The sequence below is a fragment of the Orycteropus afer genome, unplaced genomic scaffold (genome assembly GCF_000298275.1).
Source record: "Orycteropus afer afer isolate SDZICR_OR568_19922 unplaced genomic scaffold, OryAfe1.0 scaffold00132, whole genome shotgun sequence".
In the NCBI taxonomy this organism is placed as follows: Eukaryota; Metazoa; Chordata; class Mammalia; order Tubulidentata; family Orycteropodidae; genus Orycteropus; species Orycteropus afer.
This window is the reverse complement of record NW_006921719.1, coordinates 1,541,045-1,562,242: the sequence shown is the minus strand read 5'-3', so window position 1 is coordinate 1,562,242 and position 21,198 is coordinate 1,541,045. Positions and strand designations below refer to the sequence as shown.

Sequence of the window (21,198 nt, the reverse complement as noted above, 5' to 3'; positions counted from 1 at the left end):
ATTCAGTAAAATGCACCTGGAATTGAAAGGTATAAAGTAAAATTCCTCCATTCAAATACTATGTGCTCTTATCGACTGTGTTTTACAACATATTTTCACAAATATAGCATTAAAATAATGCATAGCATTTGTTTACTATTTTCCAGATTTGAGGTACTTTTATGACTGATTTTATCTTTATAACAACCTTATGAGGTAGCTACAGTTATCCCCCCCCCATTTTAAAGATGAGGAAACTGAGGCACAGTGAGCTAAAAAATCTTTCCTGTCATCACAGAAAATCACAGTTAAGCCAGACATGAGAAACCAAAGGTTTCTTTTTAATTAAAATATTTTTACTTATTAAACATACCCTTATAAGGAGCCCTAAGGGCCGACTTGATGGTAAACAACAACAATGGAACAATAGGAGCTCTGGTGGTGTAGTGCCTAAGGCATTTGACTGCTAACCAGAAGGTTGGTGGTTCAAACCCACCAACCACTCCTTGGAAGGAAGGTTGGGCAATCTACTTCTGTAGAGATACCGCCTTGGAAACCCAAGGAGGGGTCACTATAAGTTGGATCTGACATGACAGCAGTGAGTTGAGTTGAGTGGAACAATGGTTAGATGCTCAGGTGCTAACTAAAAGACCGATAGTTCAAAATCACCCAGTGGCCCCATGGGAGAAAGAACTGGTTTCTGCTCCTGTACAGAATACAACCTAGGAAACCCCATGAGGCATTTCTACTCTGTCATATGGGGTATCTATGCATCAGCTAACAACAACAACAACATATCTATGCTTATTCTCCTACCACCAAATCTATATTCCCCAAGTATTATATCAAATACACTTCTAGTATGAGTAGATTTAGACTAAGATCAGAAGACCTGGGTTTTGTACAATAATTCCGTGGCATAATCCAGATTATGCCTATTGTCTGAGCTCTTTCAGTCTCAAAATTATCCTGGTTTGAGTGATATAGTTGTTTGTTGTGAGTTACCATTGAGTCAGTTACAACTCATGGTGATCCTATATACAGTAGAACATAATGTTCCCGGTCCTGTGCCATTCTCAATCGTTGGTATGCTCAAATCCATTCTTTCAGCGACAGTGTATCTTGAGTGCCTTGCAATTTAGGGCCTCATCTTCCAGAACTATATTGGATAATATTCTGTTGTGATCCATAGGATTTTCGCTGACTGATCTTTCTTTCTAATATGTCTTGTTCTGGAAATTCCACTGAAACCTGCCCACCATGGCTGACCCTGTTGGTATTTGGTTTTTGAAATATGTGATACAGTTCCAGCATCATAGCAATGCACAAATCACCACAGTACAACAAAATGACAGACAGGTAGTGGGGATGATATAGGATAATCTTTTACGAGCAACGTGTCTTAATTCCCCAGATTCACCTTCCATGTCTGTAAACTTTGGATATTTACCTCCTTTTTCATAACTGCAAGATATTAAATGAGTTAAAATGTGTGAGGATACAGAATACAATGTCCAACAAAAGTAGGTGCTCAACAAATATTGATTGAATTTGATAGTCATCAACTATGAATATAGACCTCACTATAGTCAGGCAGGGGGAGCTCTGGTAGCATAGTGCCTAAGGCACTGGACTGTTAACCAGAAGGCTGGTGGTTCAAACCCACCAGCCACTCCTCAGAAGGAAGGTTGGGCAATCTACTTCCATAGTGATACCACCTCAGAAATGCAAGGAGTTGTCGCTATGAGTCGGGGCCGACTTGATGGTACATAACAACAACAGAGTCAGGCAAAGTTTGGCAATTGCCCCACACATTACTTGCCTCCTCAATTTTGCTAAGTGTAAAGAGAGACACAAACACTTAGTATTCCTTTGCAAAATGGATATTTAACAATAAGATCACTATTCATCTGCAGAAGTAACTTGTCTTATTTCCAGAAGATGAAAGTTGAGCTGTCAGATCTTCACAGGGCTTTTTCAGATCTGTAAGCATAGGGTGCAAATCCCAAGTTCTCAGAACCATGTTCCTCCATGGGACTTCTGGACCATAGCACTGGGAGTCACACAGAAAGAGAACAAATGCTAACCTGACCCTCCTTTGTGGTTCCAGGATGGGGGCCTTCTTCTCCCCATGTCTTCCAGCATTCAATGTTCTCAAACTGATTGGGCTCATGTACCTGAGAAGCTGGGCTGTCCTGACCTGCAATGTGCCCCACCAACAAGTATTTCGAGCATCCAGGTAAGTTAAAATAAGTTCTGCTTAGTCTTTGGGTGGTGCAAATGGTTAACACACTCAGCTGTTAACTAACAGATTAGAGATTCAAGTTCACCAGGAGGCACCTCACAAGAAAGCCTGGCAATTTAATTCCAAAATTATCACCCAACGGAACACAATGTTACTCGGAGACACATAGGTCATCATTAAGTCAACTGATTATTGGTATATATATGTGTTTGTGTTTTGTATGAGTGTATCTATATATAGAGAAAGAGAGAAAGATTTGCAAATTAACACTTACCTACTTACTACATTCTGTTGTTGTTGTTAGATGCCATCAAGTCAGTTCTGACTCATAGTGACCCTATGTACAACAGAATGAAACTGCCTAGTCCTGAGCCATCCTCACAATTGTTGCTGTGTTTGAGCCCTTTGGTGCAGCCACTATGTCAATCCATCTTATTGAGAATCCTCCTCTTTTTCACTGACCCTCTACTTTTCCAATCATGATGTCCTTCTCTAGGGATCAGTCCTTCTTGATAACATGTTCAAAGTACATGAGACAAAGGCTCTCCATTCTCCCTTCTAAGGAGCATTCTGGCTGCACTTCTGAGACAGTCTTGTTTGTTCTTCTGGAGGTCCATTCAATATTCTTCACAAACACCATAATTCAAAGGAGGAGCTCTGGTAGCATAGTGCCTAAGGCACTTGATTGCTAACCAGAAGGCTGGCGGTTCAAACCCACCAGCCACTCCTCAGAAGGAAGGTTGGGCAATCTACTTCTGTAGTGATACTGCCTCAGAAACCAAGGAGGGATCACCATGAGTCAGGGCTGACTCGACAGCAAACAACAACAACAATTTTTTTCTTCAATCTTCTTTGTTCATTGTCCAGCTTCTGCATGCATATGAGGTTATTGAAAATACCATGGCTTCAGTCAGGTGCACCTTAGTCCTCAAAGTGGTGTCTTTGCTTTTTAACACTTTAAAGAGGTCTTTTGCAGCATATTTGCACAATGCAATATGTTGTTTGATTTCATCATAGCTTCATTTCTTCATTGCTTCATGTATTTCTACATTTTCTTCATTGCTCTTCTGTGGTGTTGATAGATCCAAATAAAGTTAAATCTTTGACAACTTTAATCTTTATTTATTATGATGTTGCTTATTGGTCCAGTTGTGAAGATTTTTGTGTTTTTTTTTTATGTTGAGGAGTAATTCATACTGAAGGCATAGTCTTCGATCTTCATCAGTAAGTGCTTCAAGTCCTCTGCTTTCAGCAAGTAAGTTTGTACATATCATAGGTGATGTTGTATTCTTCTTCATGCAGTCCATCTTCTCAGCCTATTTGCTCAGAATACAGATTGAATAAATACAGTGAAAGGATACAACCTTGATGCACACTTTTCCTGATTTTAAACCATGCAGTATCCCATTATTCTGTTCAAACCACTGCATCTTGCTCTATGTAGTTCTACACGAACACAATAAAGTGCTCTAGAATTTCCATTCCTCTCTATGTTATCATTGATTTGTTGTGATGCACACAATCTAATGCTTTTGCATAATCAATAAAACACAGGTAAATATCTTTTTAGTAATCTCTGCTTTCAACCAAGATCCATTTGACATCAGCAGTGATACCCTTTGTTCCATGTCTTCTTCTGAATCCCACTTGAATTTCTGGCAGTTCCTTGTTGATATACTCCCATAACCATTTTTGAAATATCCTCAGTAAAATTTTACTTGCATGTGATATTAATTATATTTTTGATAATTTCTGCAGTCTGTTAGATTATCTTTCATCACAAATATCAATCTCTTCTAGTTGGTTGGCCAATCTTCTGAATTTCTTGGCATAGATGAGTGAGTCCTTCCAGCATTGCATCTGTTTGTTGAAACATCTCAATTGGTGTTCTGTCATTCTTGGAGTTTTGTTTTTCCACCTTCAGTGTGGCTTTTACTTATTCCTTCAGTACCACTGGCCCTTGATCATATGCTACCTCCTGAAATGCTTGAACATCGACCAATTCTATTGTTCAATCTTCGACATCATTTCTATCACCAAGCCCATATTTTCCAACTACTAATCCTTTGTTTCCAACTTTCACATTCCAATCACCAGTAATTATCAATGCATTTTGACTGCAGGTTTAATCAATTTCAAACTTTGACATCAGCAGTTGGTGTGTAAATTTGAATAATTGTCATATTAATTGATCTTCCTTGAAGGCATATGGATATTATCCTATGATTGACTGCATTGTACTTCAGCGTACATCTTGAAATGTTCTTTTTGATGATAAATGTGATGCCATTTCTCTTCAATTTGTCATTCCCAGCACGTAGACCATATGATTATCTGATTCAACATGCCAATACCAGTCCATTTCAGCTCACTAATGCCTAAGACATTGCTCTTCATGCATTCCATTTCATTTTTGAGAACTTCCAATTTTCCTAGATTCATACATTATACATTCCACATTCCAATTATCAAAGGATGTTCAAAGCTATTTTTTTTCTCATTTTGAGTCATGTCCTATCAGTAAACGAAGGTCCTGAAAGCTTTATTTCATCCATGCATTAAGGTCAACTCTATTTGAGGAGGCTCTTTCCCAGTTGTATTTTGAGACCCTTACAACCTAAGGGTCTTACCTTCCGGCAGTATATCAGACAATATTCCACTGCTATTCATAAGATTTTTACTGTCCAGTTTTTTCAGAAGTAGATCACCAAGTTCTCCTTCTGGTTTATTTTGGTCTGGAAGCTTTGTTGAAACATGTCCACCTTGGGTGATCCTGCTGGTATATGCAATGCTGGTAGCAAAGCTTCTGGCATCACAGCAATATGCAAGCCACCACCATAAGGAAAATTAACAGACAAGTAGTGGTTACGACATTCTATAATTCTGATATTTTCTATTCTTTTCTAATCCAGTCTAGACTAATCTCATCTCAAAAAAACCAAACTCACTGCCATCAAGTCCATTGCAACTCATAGTGGCCCCACTGGGTTTCCAAGGGTGTAAATCTTTATGGAAACAGACTGCTTCATCTTTGTCCACAGAGCAGCTGTGGATTTGAACCACCGACCTTTTCATTAGCAGCCAAATGCCTTAACCACTACACCACCAGAGCACCATGAATCTATCTAGTCTATTTCATTAAAAGAAAAGAGAAAAAGAGAGACAGAGCTAGATAAGAGTCCCTGGATTGATTTCACAGCTCCCAACTCAATCTATTTCCAGTACTGTGTATGCAGCCTTGCCTGAGCCACCTTCAGGGGATGTCTGGACAGCCAAGAGCACTGATACCAGCTTTGGGCTCAGGAACCAAAGACTAGAGCTTAATTAGGCAGGACATTTACCTGAGCACTCAAGAGAAGAGAGTAAGTAGTAACATGCAAACCACACCCAATAAAGAAAGTCAAGAATCATAATCCAAGGAGTCAAACCATCCCCAAATATAAGATGAATTCAAGGCTAGGAACAGAAGAGGAAATCATTGGTAGGGACTGAGTGAGTGGGGCAAAAATCCTAAGATTTTTCTGTGAATTGAGCTCCTTGGGTGACAGCCATGGATATAGAGGATCATTTGCCCTTCTAAAGATTTGGGGTGAAGAGGTGCTCAGCAAATATCAGTTAGATTTGCTGGATGATAAATCTATGCCCATCTTAGGTTGGCCTGGATTATCTATAAAGTCCCTAAGAGCATATGACCCTTGGACCCAAATCCATTATAGGTAGCAATGGGAGGAGGAATTTTCTGTTTGCAGAGAGTCAAGGCAACCATTTTTGTGTTTGTTCCTTCCATATTTACATTCTTGGCAATTGGCCAAAACATGAACTCAACACATGGTTTCTCTGTAGATCCAACAACTTCTACTTGTCAATGCTCCTGTTCATGCTATTCCTCTGCATGCTGCCAACCATTTTTGCTATTGTCCGATACAAGCCATCTCTAAATTGTGGGCCATTCAGGTAAGTTATTTTAGTTCAATCATCTTTGCCTGGTTATATCATTATATAAATATGTAAATTTTATAAATATATTCATTTGTATATAAATATAAGGAGTCTTGGTGATGCAAAAGTTAAACACTCAGCTGCTACCTAAAAGGTTGGCAGTTCAAACCTACCCAAAGGCTCTGTAGGAGAAAGACCTCCAGATATGCTCCCATAAAGATTCCCATTACCCACTGCACCGAGTTGATTCCAACTCATAGCGACCCCATAGGACAGACTAGAACTGCCCCATAGGGTTTCCAAGGCTGTAAATCTTTACAGAAGCAGACTGACTCATCTATCTCCCTCAGGGTGGCTGGTAGGTCCAAAACGCTGACCTTTTGGCTAGCAGTCTAATGCTTTAACTTCAACACCACCAGAGCTCCTTCCTATAAAGATTACAATCTAGGTAACTCTATGGGACAATTCTGCTCTGTCATATGGGATCTCTATGAGATGAAAATCAACTCAACAGCACCTAACAACAGCATATACAATTATGCAATGTTCATTCATTCATTCAATCAGCTTTGTGGAAATACTCCTGCTGAATTCTCCTCTGCCTAACACTGATACAAACATGTATGTAACATCGAGAGTCTATCTTTGTGTATACTATTAAAATACCCATACTTCCATATATACATACACACACAATGTGAATACTGACCCCATCATAGCCTCAAGCCAAGCCCACAGCCATCGAGTTGATTCCAACTCATAGCAACCCTCACTGGGTTTCTAAGTCTGTAAATCTTTAGAGAAATAGATTGCCTCATCCTCCTCCCCTGGAGCTGCTGATGAGTTTGAACCACCAGCCTTTTGATTAGCAGCCAAATGCCTTAGGCACTGCGCCACCAGAGCTGACCCCACCTTGAGATCTATATATTAATTAGATGAATACTCTGGATGAAATCCTCTGAAGAATGTTAATTGTCTTTTACATTCAATTATTTACTCTAGTTTTGTCACTGACTTTGAGGAATGTACTCTAGGCTTCTAGCCATTGGGGGATGTTTGGCAGCATCTCTCTGCCAAATGCAACAAAGTCTGGCATCATGTTTCTCTTCCCACAGTGGACAAGAGAAAATTTATGACATTGTGTCAGAAACAATTGAGAATGACTTTCCTGCATGGTTTGGCACCGTGGTTGGCTACATCAGCAGCCCTGTGGTTATCCTGCCCGCTGTGCTGCTGCTTTTGTGAGTACAACACCCAGAGTTCCAGTCCAGGGCTGGGGACTTCCATATGCTCAGCTAACAAGGAAATGGCTTTGTAATAACGACATAAATTTAATACATTATTATTATTCATTCAAAAAGCATTCACAGAGCCGGATGACATAAGCAAGGACTGTGACTCATAGACCAGAGCAACAAGCCACTAGACCAAGGAGCTCTAGGTCTCAGAGAGGAAGAGGGGAGTGAGTCCTCTACTCCCATTAGGGTACTTACTGATTCATCAACAATATCTGATCAATTACTGATACTGGAGTTGAGTATCATTGTTATCATTATCTTATTCTCCAGAAAGGTCTCTAGGTAGTACAAGCAATTTGCACTCAACTACTAAGCAATTTGAATCCACCTGGTGGTTTTTTGGTTTGGTTAGCGGTTTTTGTTTGTTTGTTAGTGGCACCTTGGATCAAAGGCCTAGAGTTCTGCTTCCATAAAGTTCACAGTCAAGAAAATCCTATGGAGCAGTATACTCTAACACATGGGGTGGCCATGCATCAGAATTGACTGGACCACAAGGGGTAGCTTAGCTTTTGAGTTGTTGTTGTTGTTGTTATGTGCCGTCGAGTCAGCCCTGACTCATAGCGACCCCTCCTTGGGTTTCCGAGGCAGTATCACTATGGAAGTAGGATTGCCCAACCTTCCTTCCGAGGAGTGCTGGTGGGTTTGAACCGCCAGCCTTCTGGTGAGCAGGCAAGTGTCTTAGCCACTATGCTACCAGAGCTCCAATAAATGAAAACTACCATAGGAGGAGGGAGCTCTGGTAGCGAAGTTCCTAAGGTACTTCACTGCTAACCAGAAGACTGGTGGTTCAAACCCACCAGACTTCTGGGCCACTCCTCAGAAGGAAGTTTGGGCAATCTACTTCCGCAGAAATTTAAGTAATCTGGAAAATGAATTTCCCAACTCAGCTGAGTGTGGCTTTTCCTTATTTGTGTTTAGAGGAAAAAATAAAAGAAACCAGCTTGATACATTGAAAAATGTTTCTCCCATCTTCACTCCTTCCTTATTGCTAAACTAGAACTCCAGGTGCAGGTCAGTGGAGGTTGCTGTGAAAAGGAAGAAAAAGAAAAGGAAAGCAGCCTCTTCCCAGTGCTCTGCAGCTTGAGAACTCACTGAGACATTTTGTCCTTGGGGGAGGGGTCAGTGGATGGCCCACATGGAGCCTCTTGTTTCTGACAACCATCTGAACTGGGGTCATGGCCTGAAAAGCCAAAACCCCAGCTGATGTGTACTATTTTGTATTGTCTGTCCTAGCATGCTGATCTATTACCTGCAGAGTATTGCAAGATCATTAAAGCTCAGCAACCATCAACTCAAAATGCAGATCCAAAACGCAAGTATCATGTAATTTTTGCAATTGTGTCTCAGCTGCATGACAGAGATCTTACCAGTGTGGAACCACAAATGAAGTCATAGTTTCCAGTTATCTAGACTTTTAGCCATTTCTCAGGAGTTCTGGTGGCATAGTGGATAAGGAGGCATTTGGCTGCTAACCAGAAAGTCAGAGGTTCACATCCACCAGCCGCTCTGTGGAAGGAAGATTGGGCAATCTACTTCTGTAAAGAATTACAGTCTCAGAACCCAATGGGGGTTGCTATGACTCAAAATCAACTCTATGACAGTGAGTGAGGATTGTGCAAGGGGGAGCTCTGGTGGCACAGTGGTTAAAACATTCGGCTACTAATCAAAAGGTCGGTGGTTTGAACCACCAGCCACTCCATAGGAGAAAGATATGGTAGTCTGCTTCCATAAAGATTTACAGCCTTGGAAACCTGTATAGGGCAGTTCTGTTCTGTCCTAGAGGGTCACTATGAGTTGGAATCAACTCAATGGCAGTCTCTTTTTTTGTGTGTTTTGTTGTGGTTAGGTATAAAACTTCGCCTTCAGATATCTGCATTTATTCTTTCAAATAGCTAGGCTGAGCCTAGAGCGCTCTGTTTGTTACTGTTGTTGTTGTCATTGTTATGTGCCGTCCAGTCAGACCCGACTCATAGTGACCCCTCCTTGGGTTTCTGAAGCAGTATAACTACAGAAGTAGATTGCCCAACCTTCCTTCCGAGGAGTGGCTGGTGGGTTTGAACCACCAGCCTTCTGGTTAGCAATCAAGTGCCTTAGGCACTATGCTACCAGAGCTAAATCCAAAACAAACATGATTATCATTTCCATTTTAGGCAAGATCTGAAGATAAGAAAAAGGTTGCCCAAATGGCAGAAGGTAAGTGTACAATAGCATGCAGAGATCTGACATCTCAGTTGGTGGGCATTTAAAAACATAGCTGTTTAAAGTAAACTATTGAGTGCCTGGGAGGTGCAAACAGAGTTGTAACTTTGCCCAGAGGAAATGGGAATAGGACCAAAGAGGGCAGCTGAAGCTAAATGGAGCTGTTTTAATACCAAGCTAATTAGAATGGACCTATTACCCTCTAGGGTATTGTTTTGAGTAAGAATCATGGCCCAAGCATTCTGCCTTTCCTACTTAGCTTTTGAGAGAGAAATCAATAAATGAAAGCTACTATAGGAGGAAGGCCTCAGAAACCCAAGGAGAGGTTGCTATGAGTTGGGGTCAACTCAATGACACATAACAACAACAACATAGGAGGAAGGAGCTCTGGTAGCATAGTGCCTGAGGCACTTGACTGCTAACCAGAAGGTTAGTGGTTCAAACCCACCAGCCACTTCTTGGAAGGAAGATGGGGCAATCTACTTCTGTAGTGATACTGCCTTGGAAACCCAAGGAGGGGTCGCTATGAGCTGGGTCCTACTCCATGGCACATAACAACAACAACACTACAGGAGGAGTGCCTAAGGCACTTGACTGCTAACCAGAAGGCTGGAGTTTCAAACCCACCAGCCACTCCTCAGAAGGAAGGTTGGGCAATCTACTTCCCTATGATACTGCCTTGGAAAACCAAGGAGGGCACTATGAGTCAGGTCCAACTCAAGGGCAAATAACAACACTATAGGAGGAGACTTCTCTTGCTATAAAACTCATTCTAAGAATCAAGTATTACTTGCCAAGTGAGTATAATTAAGCTTAGGTCTGGTCACCTTCAAAAACTAGGGTCCACATAGACTTTCTCAGGGTAACAATAGCATTGTCCAGTGTTGATTTTCTCAGTCCAAAGCCACATCATTTTTTTCAGAATGATGCATGAACTGTTTCCAAAAAGTCATAACTTTCATATGAACTTTATTATGCCCATTGTAGAAATAAAGAATCAGAACCCCAAAACTGCTGAATACCATGCTCTGCTTTATGGAGATATCAGAAGGTGCACCATAAAGCCTTAGGATTCAATTGATTCCTCTTTTGGCATAGTGCCTAAGGCATTTGACTGCTAACCAGAAGGCTGGTGGTTCAAACCCACCAGCCACTCCTCGGAAGGAAGGTTGGACAATCTACTTCCGTAGTGATACTGCCTCGGAAACCCAAGGAGGGGTCACTATGAGTCAGATCCAACTTGAGGGCAGTGAGTTTGGTTTTGTTTTGGTATAGTCCTTCTCAGGTTGCTGGGCGGTGCAAATAACCAAAAGGTTGTGGTCTGGATCCACCCTGTGGTGCCACAAAAGAAAGGCCTGACAATCTGCTTCCGTAAAGATTACAGCCAAGAAAATCCTACAGAATGCCGTTCTACTTGCAGCACTTGAGGTCACCATTAGTTGGAGTTGACTCGACAGCAACGGGTTTGGGTTTTGATTTGTTCTGTAAGTTTATAGTCCCTTTCAGGTCCAACTTTCTGTGATGAAATGATTTGGATTATGAATTATTTGTATTTGCAAGTATACACAAAAGTCTTACAGTTAAATCATGCTGAATATGTCATACCATTGGAGCTGGTCTTCTCACAAGTCCTCCCTCCACTTGCAGCCAGAATCCAGACCCAGGAGGAAAGCATCAAGGGTCTTCCAAAGGACAGTAATAATGTCAGTCACCTGTACTCCACTCAGTCAGCGACACCACAAAACAATGGCAACGTGGTCAATTTTGACTCACCAAACTGCAAGAGTGGCAAGATAGAGACCATCAGCCAATCCATGCCCCAGAGCTCCAGGGCAGGGCACAAGAGTCTCAGCTCACCTCTTCCTGGCATTCCCAAATCCAGGCAGGAACATAATACTCACAGGTGAGGCTTAACTGCAACACAGCTGGAAATCTGGGTGCCTTGAACATGATGCCAGTGATAGCCAAAGGCCTAGGAATATAGGGTAAAGAGCTTTAGGGGATTTGCAGACCTGAGCAGTTTCAAGAGGCCAAGATCTTTAAATTCCATTTCTTCCAGAAGGCCATGAGACATATTGTGACACTTGGTACTGAGAAGAAATGGGATTAGGTAGGGAGATCAAAAGGATCCCTGAAGGTGCAATGATTAAGTGCTCAGCTGCTAACTGAAGGTTGGCAGTTCAAGCCTATCCAGCAACTCCATGGGAGAAAGACCTGGTGATCTGCTCCCATAAAAATTACAGCCTAGGAAACCCAATGAGGCAATTCTATTCTGTCACATAAGTTACCATGAGTTGGAATCCATTTGACAGCACCTAACAACAAGGGGGGCAAAATGTATCCAACAAAACAAATTCTTCCTTCCAGTCTCTCTACCATATAACTTGTCATCAAATGCTCCTGCCAACCTAGGGTGTGTATTTCTACAGCCTAGGAAAATACACTATCTCTTTTATCTTTTACTTTTTAGCTCCATATTATTGGCATACTGTTGGCAAGATCTTTCATATTTTAGCTCCAGGCTGGTCATGTTCTTGGCAAGATCATCATGATTTTGGCAATTGGGGTCAACTGTTCCAGTCGTAACTTACGATGTATAAGAAAGCAGCAGAATTCTGCATCCCTTTAATGTAGGCACAGCATCCAGAAGGATGGAGGGAACAGACCTGCACTGGCTCAGACTCTTAAGGAGAATTATAGTTAGATCTGAGTGTAACACTCTGAAAGCGATGTACATAAAACAAGGAGATTTTTGGTTCTTGATTTTGGGGTATTTAAAAAACAATAACTAAAATGGCAAAGAACTTGAAATCTTGCCCTATGGTTAGGTAGAAGAACTGGAGTTGTTCACAGAAGACGTGGAGTTGTTTTCACTTCTCTGTGTGCTCTTCAGAAGGAGGAGGGATTCAAACACTCCTGCATAGGCCCTAGGGGTCAACCAGGGCCACTGGAGAGACTCAAGTATTTATAGGGAAAAACTTTCCAACAGTTATAGCTCCACCCAGAGGAAACTCAGAGAAGTGCCTGGACAGCTGCTTAGCAGGGATAAGAAGGAGCAGTGTTTCCAACATGTGCTGCACAAACATTTGACCCACTGTGTGCTTCTGGACAAACATAGCCCTCTATGATGAAACATATTAGCAAAACACCTATACCCTATACCCTTCTTGGACAGTTGCAGTGCACCTCATTATGTTAAGGTCTCTGAGAATTCCTGCAGTAAAGGAACATGTTTAGCCTAGCTCCCCAAATGTGTCTGTGCACACAGTTCACAAAACGCCCACCAACAGTTCTGTCTTAACTTGTTAGTCCTACTATAAGAGAAATACCACAAGTGGGTAGCATTAACAAACAGAAATTTATGTTCTCACAGTTTAGGAGGCTAAATGTTTGAATTCAGGACACTAGCTCTGGAGGAAGGTTTTCTTTCTCTTTTGGTTCTGGGAGAATGTCCTCATCTCTTTACAGCTTCTTTTCCTCACTTCCTTAGAGATCTTCTTGGGGTATGGCATCTATTCTCCCCCATCTGTCTTGCTTTCTTCTGTTCCTAATCTGCTATTTTTATATCTCAAAGATGATTGGCTTAAAATGCACCCTACACTGATATGGCCTCATTAACATAACAAACAAAGAAAGAAATCTATTCTCAAATAGGATTACATCCACAAGCATAGAGGTTAGGATTCCCAAACATATTTTAGAGAGGGACACGATTCAATTCCTAGCAACTTTGGAACCCACTTTGATGAAAACACTGATGGAACTGCTAACTTAGCTCACAGTACTAGACCATGGTTTCTTAATCATATCTGTCTTTATAGGTATCCATGTGGTCCTAGTGCAAGTACAGGTGACATTCACAAGAACAGATCCTGCAGCCCTGTGATGTTTAAGAAGCACATGGAAGATGTTCACTCTGAACCTGTTTTCCGAAGAGACTTTCAGAAAAGCAACCCTCTTCTCCACAGACCAGGGACCTCAGCCTTTGTGGCACATGGTCATCAACCCCACACCCCCAGATACTATATCATTAATGAACGTGACTCTTACAAAAAATCCCATCCAGCCTTTTGGTCAGAAAGACATTTCAAGAGAGATACCTCAAGTGATACTGTGGAGATGTATCCCAGAAACATGCAACAGTATGGGCGCTGGGCCCCCCACCAAGCTCACTCTCCACAGTTCAGTGAAGAAGAAGAGGAGATACTGAGGAGAGATTTGACCAAGCAGTCTTTACACCCACATTCCCTTACAGACCTCTACTGGGCTTCTCATTTTTATATTGGTGAAAGGTCAGAAAGTAAGAGCCTGGCTTCTGAGAACCAGGAAAGGAGGCACTGCAAGTCTTGGAATGATGGTTTTGAGGGTCAACGAGACAGGTCAATGTATGTTCAGAAAAAGCCACGCCCTCGGCAATACCCACAGCACCCTCTGAAGCCTAAAGGTAAGCCCAAGTTTGAGCCATCCCTCACAGAATCTGATTCCATGTCGGCAGCATCCAGTAGCGACCAACAGAACAGCAGCACTGACCAGTACCTCCAAGTCATCCATACCCATGCCAAGATCCCAAGATCTGTGGGCCAAATTGGCAGGAGGAAGGCCAAAGCTAGGCAGGAGCTGACCACAGATCTGAATGACCTGATTTGTTCAAATGTCTAGGGGTAAAATGGTATCCCATTCATAGAGACAGGCCCGTATTGGAGTACTGGCGTTTCCCCAAAACACATTCAGTGCATGGTCCCTCCCCTTCTGGAAAGAGAGATAAACATACCTGGCCAGAGTTACAGACTATATGGGGCAAGTTCACTCATGTCAACTGCTGGCTGAGGTCCTGACACTCACATAGCTACAACTGTGTATTTAGAGCAACCATACACAAGTACCTGTCCAACACACAGCAGCATCTCTAGCATATTAGACCATAATCACCTCAAGAAAACTTCAGTCTTTTGCCTTCATTTGAGGTGCCCACAAATCACAGGCAAGCCAGGCCTCTCATCCAGATCAAAGAGACCTACCGTGTTAGGCTGGGTTCTCTAGAGAAGCAAAACCAGTAAAGCTTATATAGAGAGAGAAATTTTTCTTAGGAAAATGGCTCACACACTTATAGAAGCTGGCAAGTCCCAAGTTCTTGGATTGAATGTCAAGCTGGAGGCTTTTCCTGACTCACGCAGCTGCAGGGGCTGACGAGCTCAAGGTTGGCAGGCAGTGCACCAGCTGTTGACTCCAACAAGTGATGAATCCAAGATCTCCAGGCCGAATGGTGGATTGTTCTCTCACAGACAATTGTAGGCAGCACAACAGGATCCCAAACCACAGAAGAGTGTCTCTTTTTCCCAGGATGTCCATAAATATATTGGAAGCAGGCCACACCCCTCGGGAAACTCCCTTTCAACCAGTTGGCTGCTCAAAACATATATATCTGATTCCATCATGGGAATAACCCACATAACAACTGCTTAAACCACTCAGAATTGTGTTCCAGCCAAGTTGACACACAGCTCCAGCTATCACACCTACCCTGACAGGTCTGCACGTGTTCTCAATATGAGTGAACTATATATATTGCTACGTGCCCTTTCAACTTACAGAATTCAGCCATTCATACGTAATGAAACCAAACTCACTGCCATCGAGTCGGATCCAACTCAACCGCTCCTTAATTTTCCGAGGCAGTATCACCACAGAAGTTAATTGCCCAACTTTCCTTCCGATGAGTGGCTGGTTAGCAGTCAAATGCCTTAGGTACAACGCCACCAGAGCTCCCATTCATACATAATAAAGTACCTGGAAATTAGGTGGCTGCCCTTAAAGACTTCACTATGCTTCATCTGTATGAATAATCAATCTAGCAATGATAGGGTAATTAAAATTTATCAAAAGCTTGCTATACTCTGTTTACTGGCCTGTATATTTATATTAATCAGTCGGTATGCTTAGACTGGAAGTGAAAAAATCCCTAAGGGAATTTATTGGCTCACTTAAGAAGGACAGGGAATCAAACTAGCTTCAAGTTCAACTGGAGCCAGGGAGACAAATATCTTTAGGATTCTCTGTCTTTTCACCTTTTGCCTCTACTTCTGTGTTTATCGACCTCATTTATCCTGTGGCCAACAGGCTTCCTCCAGATGGTAGGTGAAAGAGGAATTTCCAGCCACAGAGAATGCCAGGTTTACACCATCCAGAGAATGAACCCAGAGGAAAGAGAAGAGTTGTTACTCTTCATTTTAGAATATATAAATTCCTGGGAAGGTCTGTAATTGGTCTGGCTACAATCACATGCCCATAATTTGGCCCAATCGTGTAGAAAGGTAGACACTACAGTTAACCTTCTGTGTTATAGGACTGTGCCTGTAGCCAATGAGGCAGGTGTTTAGATAATAATCCCTTGAGAAACATATAAAGGAGCTCTGGTGCTTCAGTGGTTAAAGCTTTTGGCTGCTAACTGTAAGATTGGCAGTTCAAAACCAACAGCCACTCCATGGGAGAAAGACGAGGCAGTCTGCTTCCATAAAGATTTACTGCCTTGGAAACTCTATGGGGATTCCTGAGTCGCAATCAACTCCACGGCCATGGGTTTGGTTTGGTTTGAGAACTATATGGAATATGTACTGTTCTGGTTACCTAGTGCCATTCTGACAGGAATATACCGCAAATGGGATGGCTTTAACAAACAGGAGTTTATTCTCTTATAGTTTGGAGGCTTTAAGTCTGAGTTCAAGGTGCCAGCCTCTAGTGGCTGGGTAAAAGCCCCTCAACCTTGGGCTTCAACTCAGACTTTCTGCTCCCAGCCCACTGAAGGTAGAGTCTTTTCTTCACTCAGATAGCTGCTGACTGCTGAGACTGATAAGCCCCCCAAAATTAAACCCACTGCCATCGAGTTAGATCCAATGCATAACAACCCCTCCTTGGGTTTCTGAGGCAGTATCACCACGGAACTAGATTTCCCAACCTTCCTTCCGAGGAGTGGTTGGTGGGTTTGAACCACCAGCCTTCTGGTTAGCAGTCAAGGCACAGTCCTGATGTTACCAAACCACATGGCAAGCCATTAATTCAAGTCCATTGAAAGTCCAAAGGCCAGCAGATCATGGCAGGCTACTGAACAACAACACGGCTACACACAGGGTTCAAGCGTGCCATAAGCCTAGAGACCATTCTCAAAACCGCTTCTTATATACAGGAAGCAGACCACATCCCTAAAGCAACTACTCAGCTGCTTGTGGTGATCCCACCATGGAGTTGATTACCAGTCTCATCATGGGGAATACCAGCTGCCCAGCCACTCAACCAGGCCCAGCCAAGTTGACTTACAACCTTAAGTACCACATGTAATGAGAAAGAACATCTCCCCAAAGGAAAGGTTGGGACCGAGAAGGTGCGCTGTTACCAGAAGAAACTGAGAAAGAAGAACTGAGCCAATGAAAATAATAGCAGTTCACCACAGTATTTTACATGCATCATTTCATCCAACCTTCTCATCATCTATAAGAATTGTTATCATTGTCCATTATCCCCTTTGTATAAGTGAGGAAACTGAGGCACTATGATGTTAGATAACAGTGTCAAGATCACACCTTTCCTGAGTGACTGGATAGGATGAAAACTCAAGAGCTCTCCAATTCCAAAAACTTCTGCTCTGCATTATACCAGGCTGTTTCTTCTTGGAGGGTTTTTATTTTATGAAACAGACTAATCCAATTCATCATCTTCTCAAGTTCCACAATCAGAGAGACATAGGACCCAAAGAGCAAAAAGCAACAAAGACAAATACAGATATACTTCATTATTGCACTTTGCTTTATTGTGTCTTGCAGATATTGTAGTTTTTTACAAATTGAATGTTTGTGACAACCCTGAGTTGAATGAGTCAATTGGTACCATTCTTCCAACCACATGTGCTCACTTCATGTCTCTGTGTCACGTTTTTGTAATTCTCACAGTATTTTAAACTTTTTCATAATGCTATTGCATAATTAATAGATTACAGTATAGTGTAAATATAACTTTTATATGCACTAAAAAAAAAAAAAAAAACCAACTCACTGCCACCTAGTCGGATCTGACTCACAGCAACCCCTCCTTGGGTTTCCAAGGCAATATCACTTCAGAAGTAGATTGCCCAATCTTCCTTCTGAGGAGTGGCTAGTGGGTTTGAACTACCAGCCTTCTGGTTATCAGTCAAATGCATCAGGCACTACGCCACCAGAGCTCCCACAATGTTCTTTGGTATGTTCTGCCAATTAGTGGCCATCACTGTAGAGAATGCAATGTCTAGATCAGCCATTTCCAAGGGGATTCCTTGTCTTTTTTCCTGGAGAAAATCCTCCAATCTCTTCCCTGGCAGGTTTGAGCCTTGTTACCTGTGCATTTAGAGCTCAGTAGCGTCTAGGAACTGCCATTCTTACTGAACTTAAGGCTCAGTAACAGACTATCAATTACCCTTTCCCCATTTCTAGCTTTGCACCTCTGCCCTTCGGCTGTGAAACCATTAAAGTGAAAACTATTCCCCCCACCCTGGTTAAGACAGATCATTAGATAAGACCTGGAATGGGAATAGATAAGTAAACTAAATTACCCCAACTATTTCCCCACCCCAGGCAAATGAGTATTCAATTTCTTAATGGTTCCTTAAAGAACTGAATGGAAGGAAAACATTTTTTTCCTGCAGGTGATAGACTCCCTAAAATTGTCTTAGAAAGCAACTTGTAAATTAACTCTAGCCCACAGACATGTGCAATAGGGCAGAAAGGAACAAAAATTAATGAGAACTGACCCTCTCCCCTCTGCCCAAGCCCCTATCAGCTGATGACAGGAAGCTGGTGTGATTCATCCACCTCCAGTATAATAGTCACCAATTTCATGCCCCAAATTCCTCAACCTTTTGTGAATATGCATAACCCCCTCTCCTGAAACCTACAAAAATGGTATTTCATGGGGGAGTCAGATCTGGGTACGAGGATACCCCTACTTGCATTCCCCCTTTGCAATAAATAATTTTCTCTCCTCTTAATCTCAGTGTGTAAACTGTTTTGGCCTGACTATGCACCAGGCCGGGACTCGCATTTGGTCCTATAACAGCTGTGTCATAAGTCACCGGCCAGAATAGCAATGGTTTAACATCATCAAAAGTAAACATCCAGACTGTCTCCTCAAATCAGGGGAAAGAATATTGTCATATCAACTTTCAGCCAGTCCTCCTACTCTTATTCCTATGTGCACTCACCTCTAGCCCCTGAGTTTTGGGGGATTTTGTAATATAAATGGACTCTTTTTGAACTACCCTCATCACTGGCTGGAGGTTCTGCTTTGCAGCACTTCTCTATCTTCCAGCCTCCACTGGAAGCAGGAATCTCCTCTTGCATTATCTCCACCTTTATGTGCTGATGTCATTTTGCTCCTTTTCCTGACTATATGCCAGAAATTTAGCAGCAGAATGTGTTCAATCTGCCATGCTTCACCAGGAGTGTGCCCCTATTCATATTCCCTTGTATACCTCTTTTCACCTTGAATCATATCTGTTTATTTTCCTATCTCCTCACCAGTCTGTGAGTACCTCTGGAACAAGAATGGTCTTTTACTAATTTCTGTTGCCCAAGAAACTAATACATAAAAGATAATGTATTTGTTTTTTATTGCTATGTGACAACCATAGTGGCTTAAAAACAATACATATTTATTATTCACATCTTCATGGGTCAGGAGTCTGGACATGGCTTAACCGGGTTCTCAGACTGCAATCAAGGTGCTGGCTAGAGCTGGCATCTCATCTGAGGTTCAGAGTTCTTTTCCAATCTCACATGGTTGTTGGTCAAATTCATTTCCTTGTGGTTATAGGACTGAAACCTTCAATTCCAAGAGGAGGCTAGTATTTCCCTGCCACATGGTCCTATACACAAGATGGCTATTAGCGACTTCAAGACCAACAAAGTGTCTCTTTAGCTTTGAATCTCAAGTCTCTTTCTTATTTATCAGAGAAGGCTTAGACCCTCTTTTAAAGGGCTCATCTGATTAGGTCAGGACCATCCTTTTGGTTAACTCAAAGTTAACTGATTAGGAACTTTAATTACATCTACAACATCCCTTCATTTTTGCCATATAATATGACCTGAAAATAAGTATGAAATCTCATCATATTCTCAAGTCCAAGCACACTCAGTGTGAGGGGATTATACAGGCTGTGTATACCAGGGATGGAATCTTGGGATCCATTTCTACCTTTATGGAATTCTGCTACTTTTGAGAGTTAATAAATTTGTTGAATGAATGGGTGGGTGAATAAATGAATGAACTGTACTAAATGAATCACAAATGACATGGTAATCAGATTACATTCCAAGATCTACTGTCAATTCTAACCAGGAAAAAAAAAAAATCATTAAAGAAAGCAATTTTAGGAAGATACCCAGAATAACCTCTTTCCCCAATTCATGAAGAGGGTACACATTTTCAAATTTCTTACCATGACAGATCCAGGAGGTTACAATCTGCTCAAAATTCAATGTTTTATAACACCATGGGAATGTCCTTTTAGAATAGAGTTGTCCCTAAGAGTTCTACAACAGGGATTTTCTTTTCCAGGTGCTTGGTCTGGGGCGGTGGCCTGGAGCTCCAGGGACAAAGAAACACATTTTGGAGAAGGCTGGCTCTGCCCCCAGGCATGTATGTGGGGGGGGGGCAGGGAGGAAGTCCATTAGGACTAGAGGACAATCAAGTCCAGTAACATTCCTAAGTAAATTAAGTGTTTTCAATCCACCTAGGATTGAAAGTGTGAAGATTACCTTTCATGGAGTAATGTAGCTCTCAAGCATATATCTTTAGAGAAATCTAAAAGTTAGAGAGTAGTACAAAAACTAGTATGACAAGCATCCATATTCCTACTGTGAGTGTCAATGACTATTGATATTGTATCTTATTTTCATCTAGCAATTTCTCTATTTTATTATTAATACTAATAAAGATGATATTACAGATATAGTCAAAGCCTGCTCTGATCCACAACCCTAAGTCTCACTCCTCTCACACAACCAAACGTCTGGTGTATGTCTGTTCAATTGATTGTTTATAGTTGTGTGTGTGTATGAATAAACAATATGTAAGTATGTTTTATTTAGTAAATGCTATGCTAACCAGAGGGTTGGCCATTCAAACCCACCAGCCACTCCTCGGAAGGAAGATTGGACAATCTACTTCTGTAGTGATACCTCCTCGGAAACCCAAGAAGGCGTCAATATGAGTCATATCCGACTCAATGGCAGTACATTTTGTACTCACTTACTTCGGGCATGTATCAAGAAAGACCTATCACTAGAATCAGTCCTCATGTTTGGTAAAGCAGAGGACCAACAAAAATGAGGGAAACCCTCAAGGAGATGGCTTGTCACAGTAGTCACAATAATGGGCTCAAATATAACAATGGTTGCAAAGATGGCACAGAACCAGGTAACATTTCATTCTGTTATATATGAAATCACCATGAGTCAAAGCCAACTTGATGACAACTACCAAATTATACTGCATGTATCATTGTACATATTTATG

The 21,198-nt window shown here is 41.8% G+C and overlaps 1 protein-coding gene across 1 annotated transcript in view; it reads left to right on the top strand.

The window, feature by feature from the left end:
* TMC3 (transmembrane channel like 3) overlaps positions 1-14,319 on the top strand; it is a 50,083-nt gene extending 35,764 nt beyond the window's left edge. Inside the window, exons 16-22 of the mRNA XM_007945095.2 lie at positions 2,090-2,218; positions 6,068-6,178; positions 7,279-7,404; positions 8,695-8,773; positions 9,612-9,654; positions 11,308-11,563; positions 13,482-14,319. Of these exons, the coding sequence (XP_007943286.1) occupies positions 2,090-2,218; positions 6,068-6,178; positions 7,279-7,404; positions 8,695-8,773; positions 9,612-9,654; positions 11,308-11,563; positions 13,482-14,319 (1,582 nt within the window). The remainder of the gene's footprint in view (positions 1-2,089; positions 2,219-6,067; positions 6,179-7,278; positions 7,405-8,694; positions 8,774-9,611; positions 9,655-11,307; positions 11,564-13,481) is intronic.
* The last annotated feature ends 6,879 nt before the right edge of the window (positions 14,320-21,198 follow it).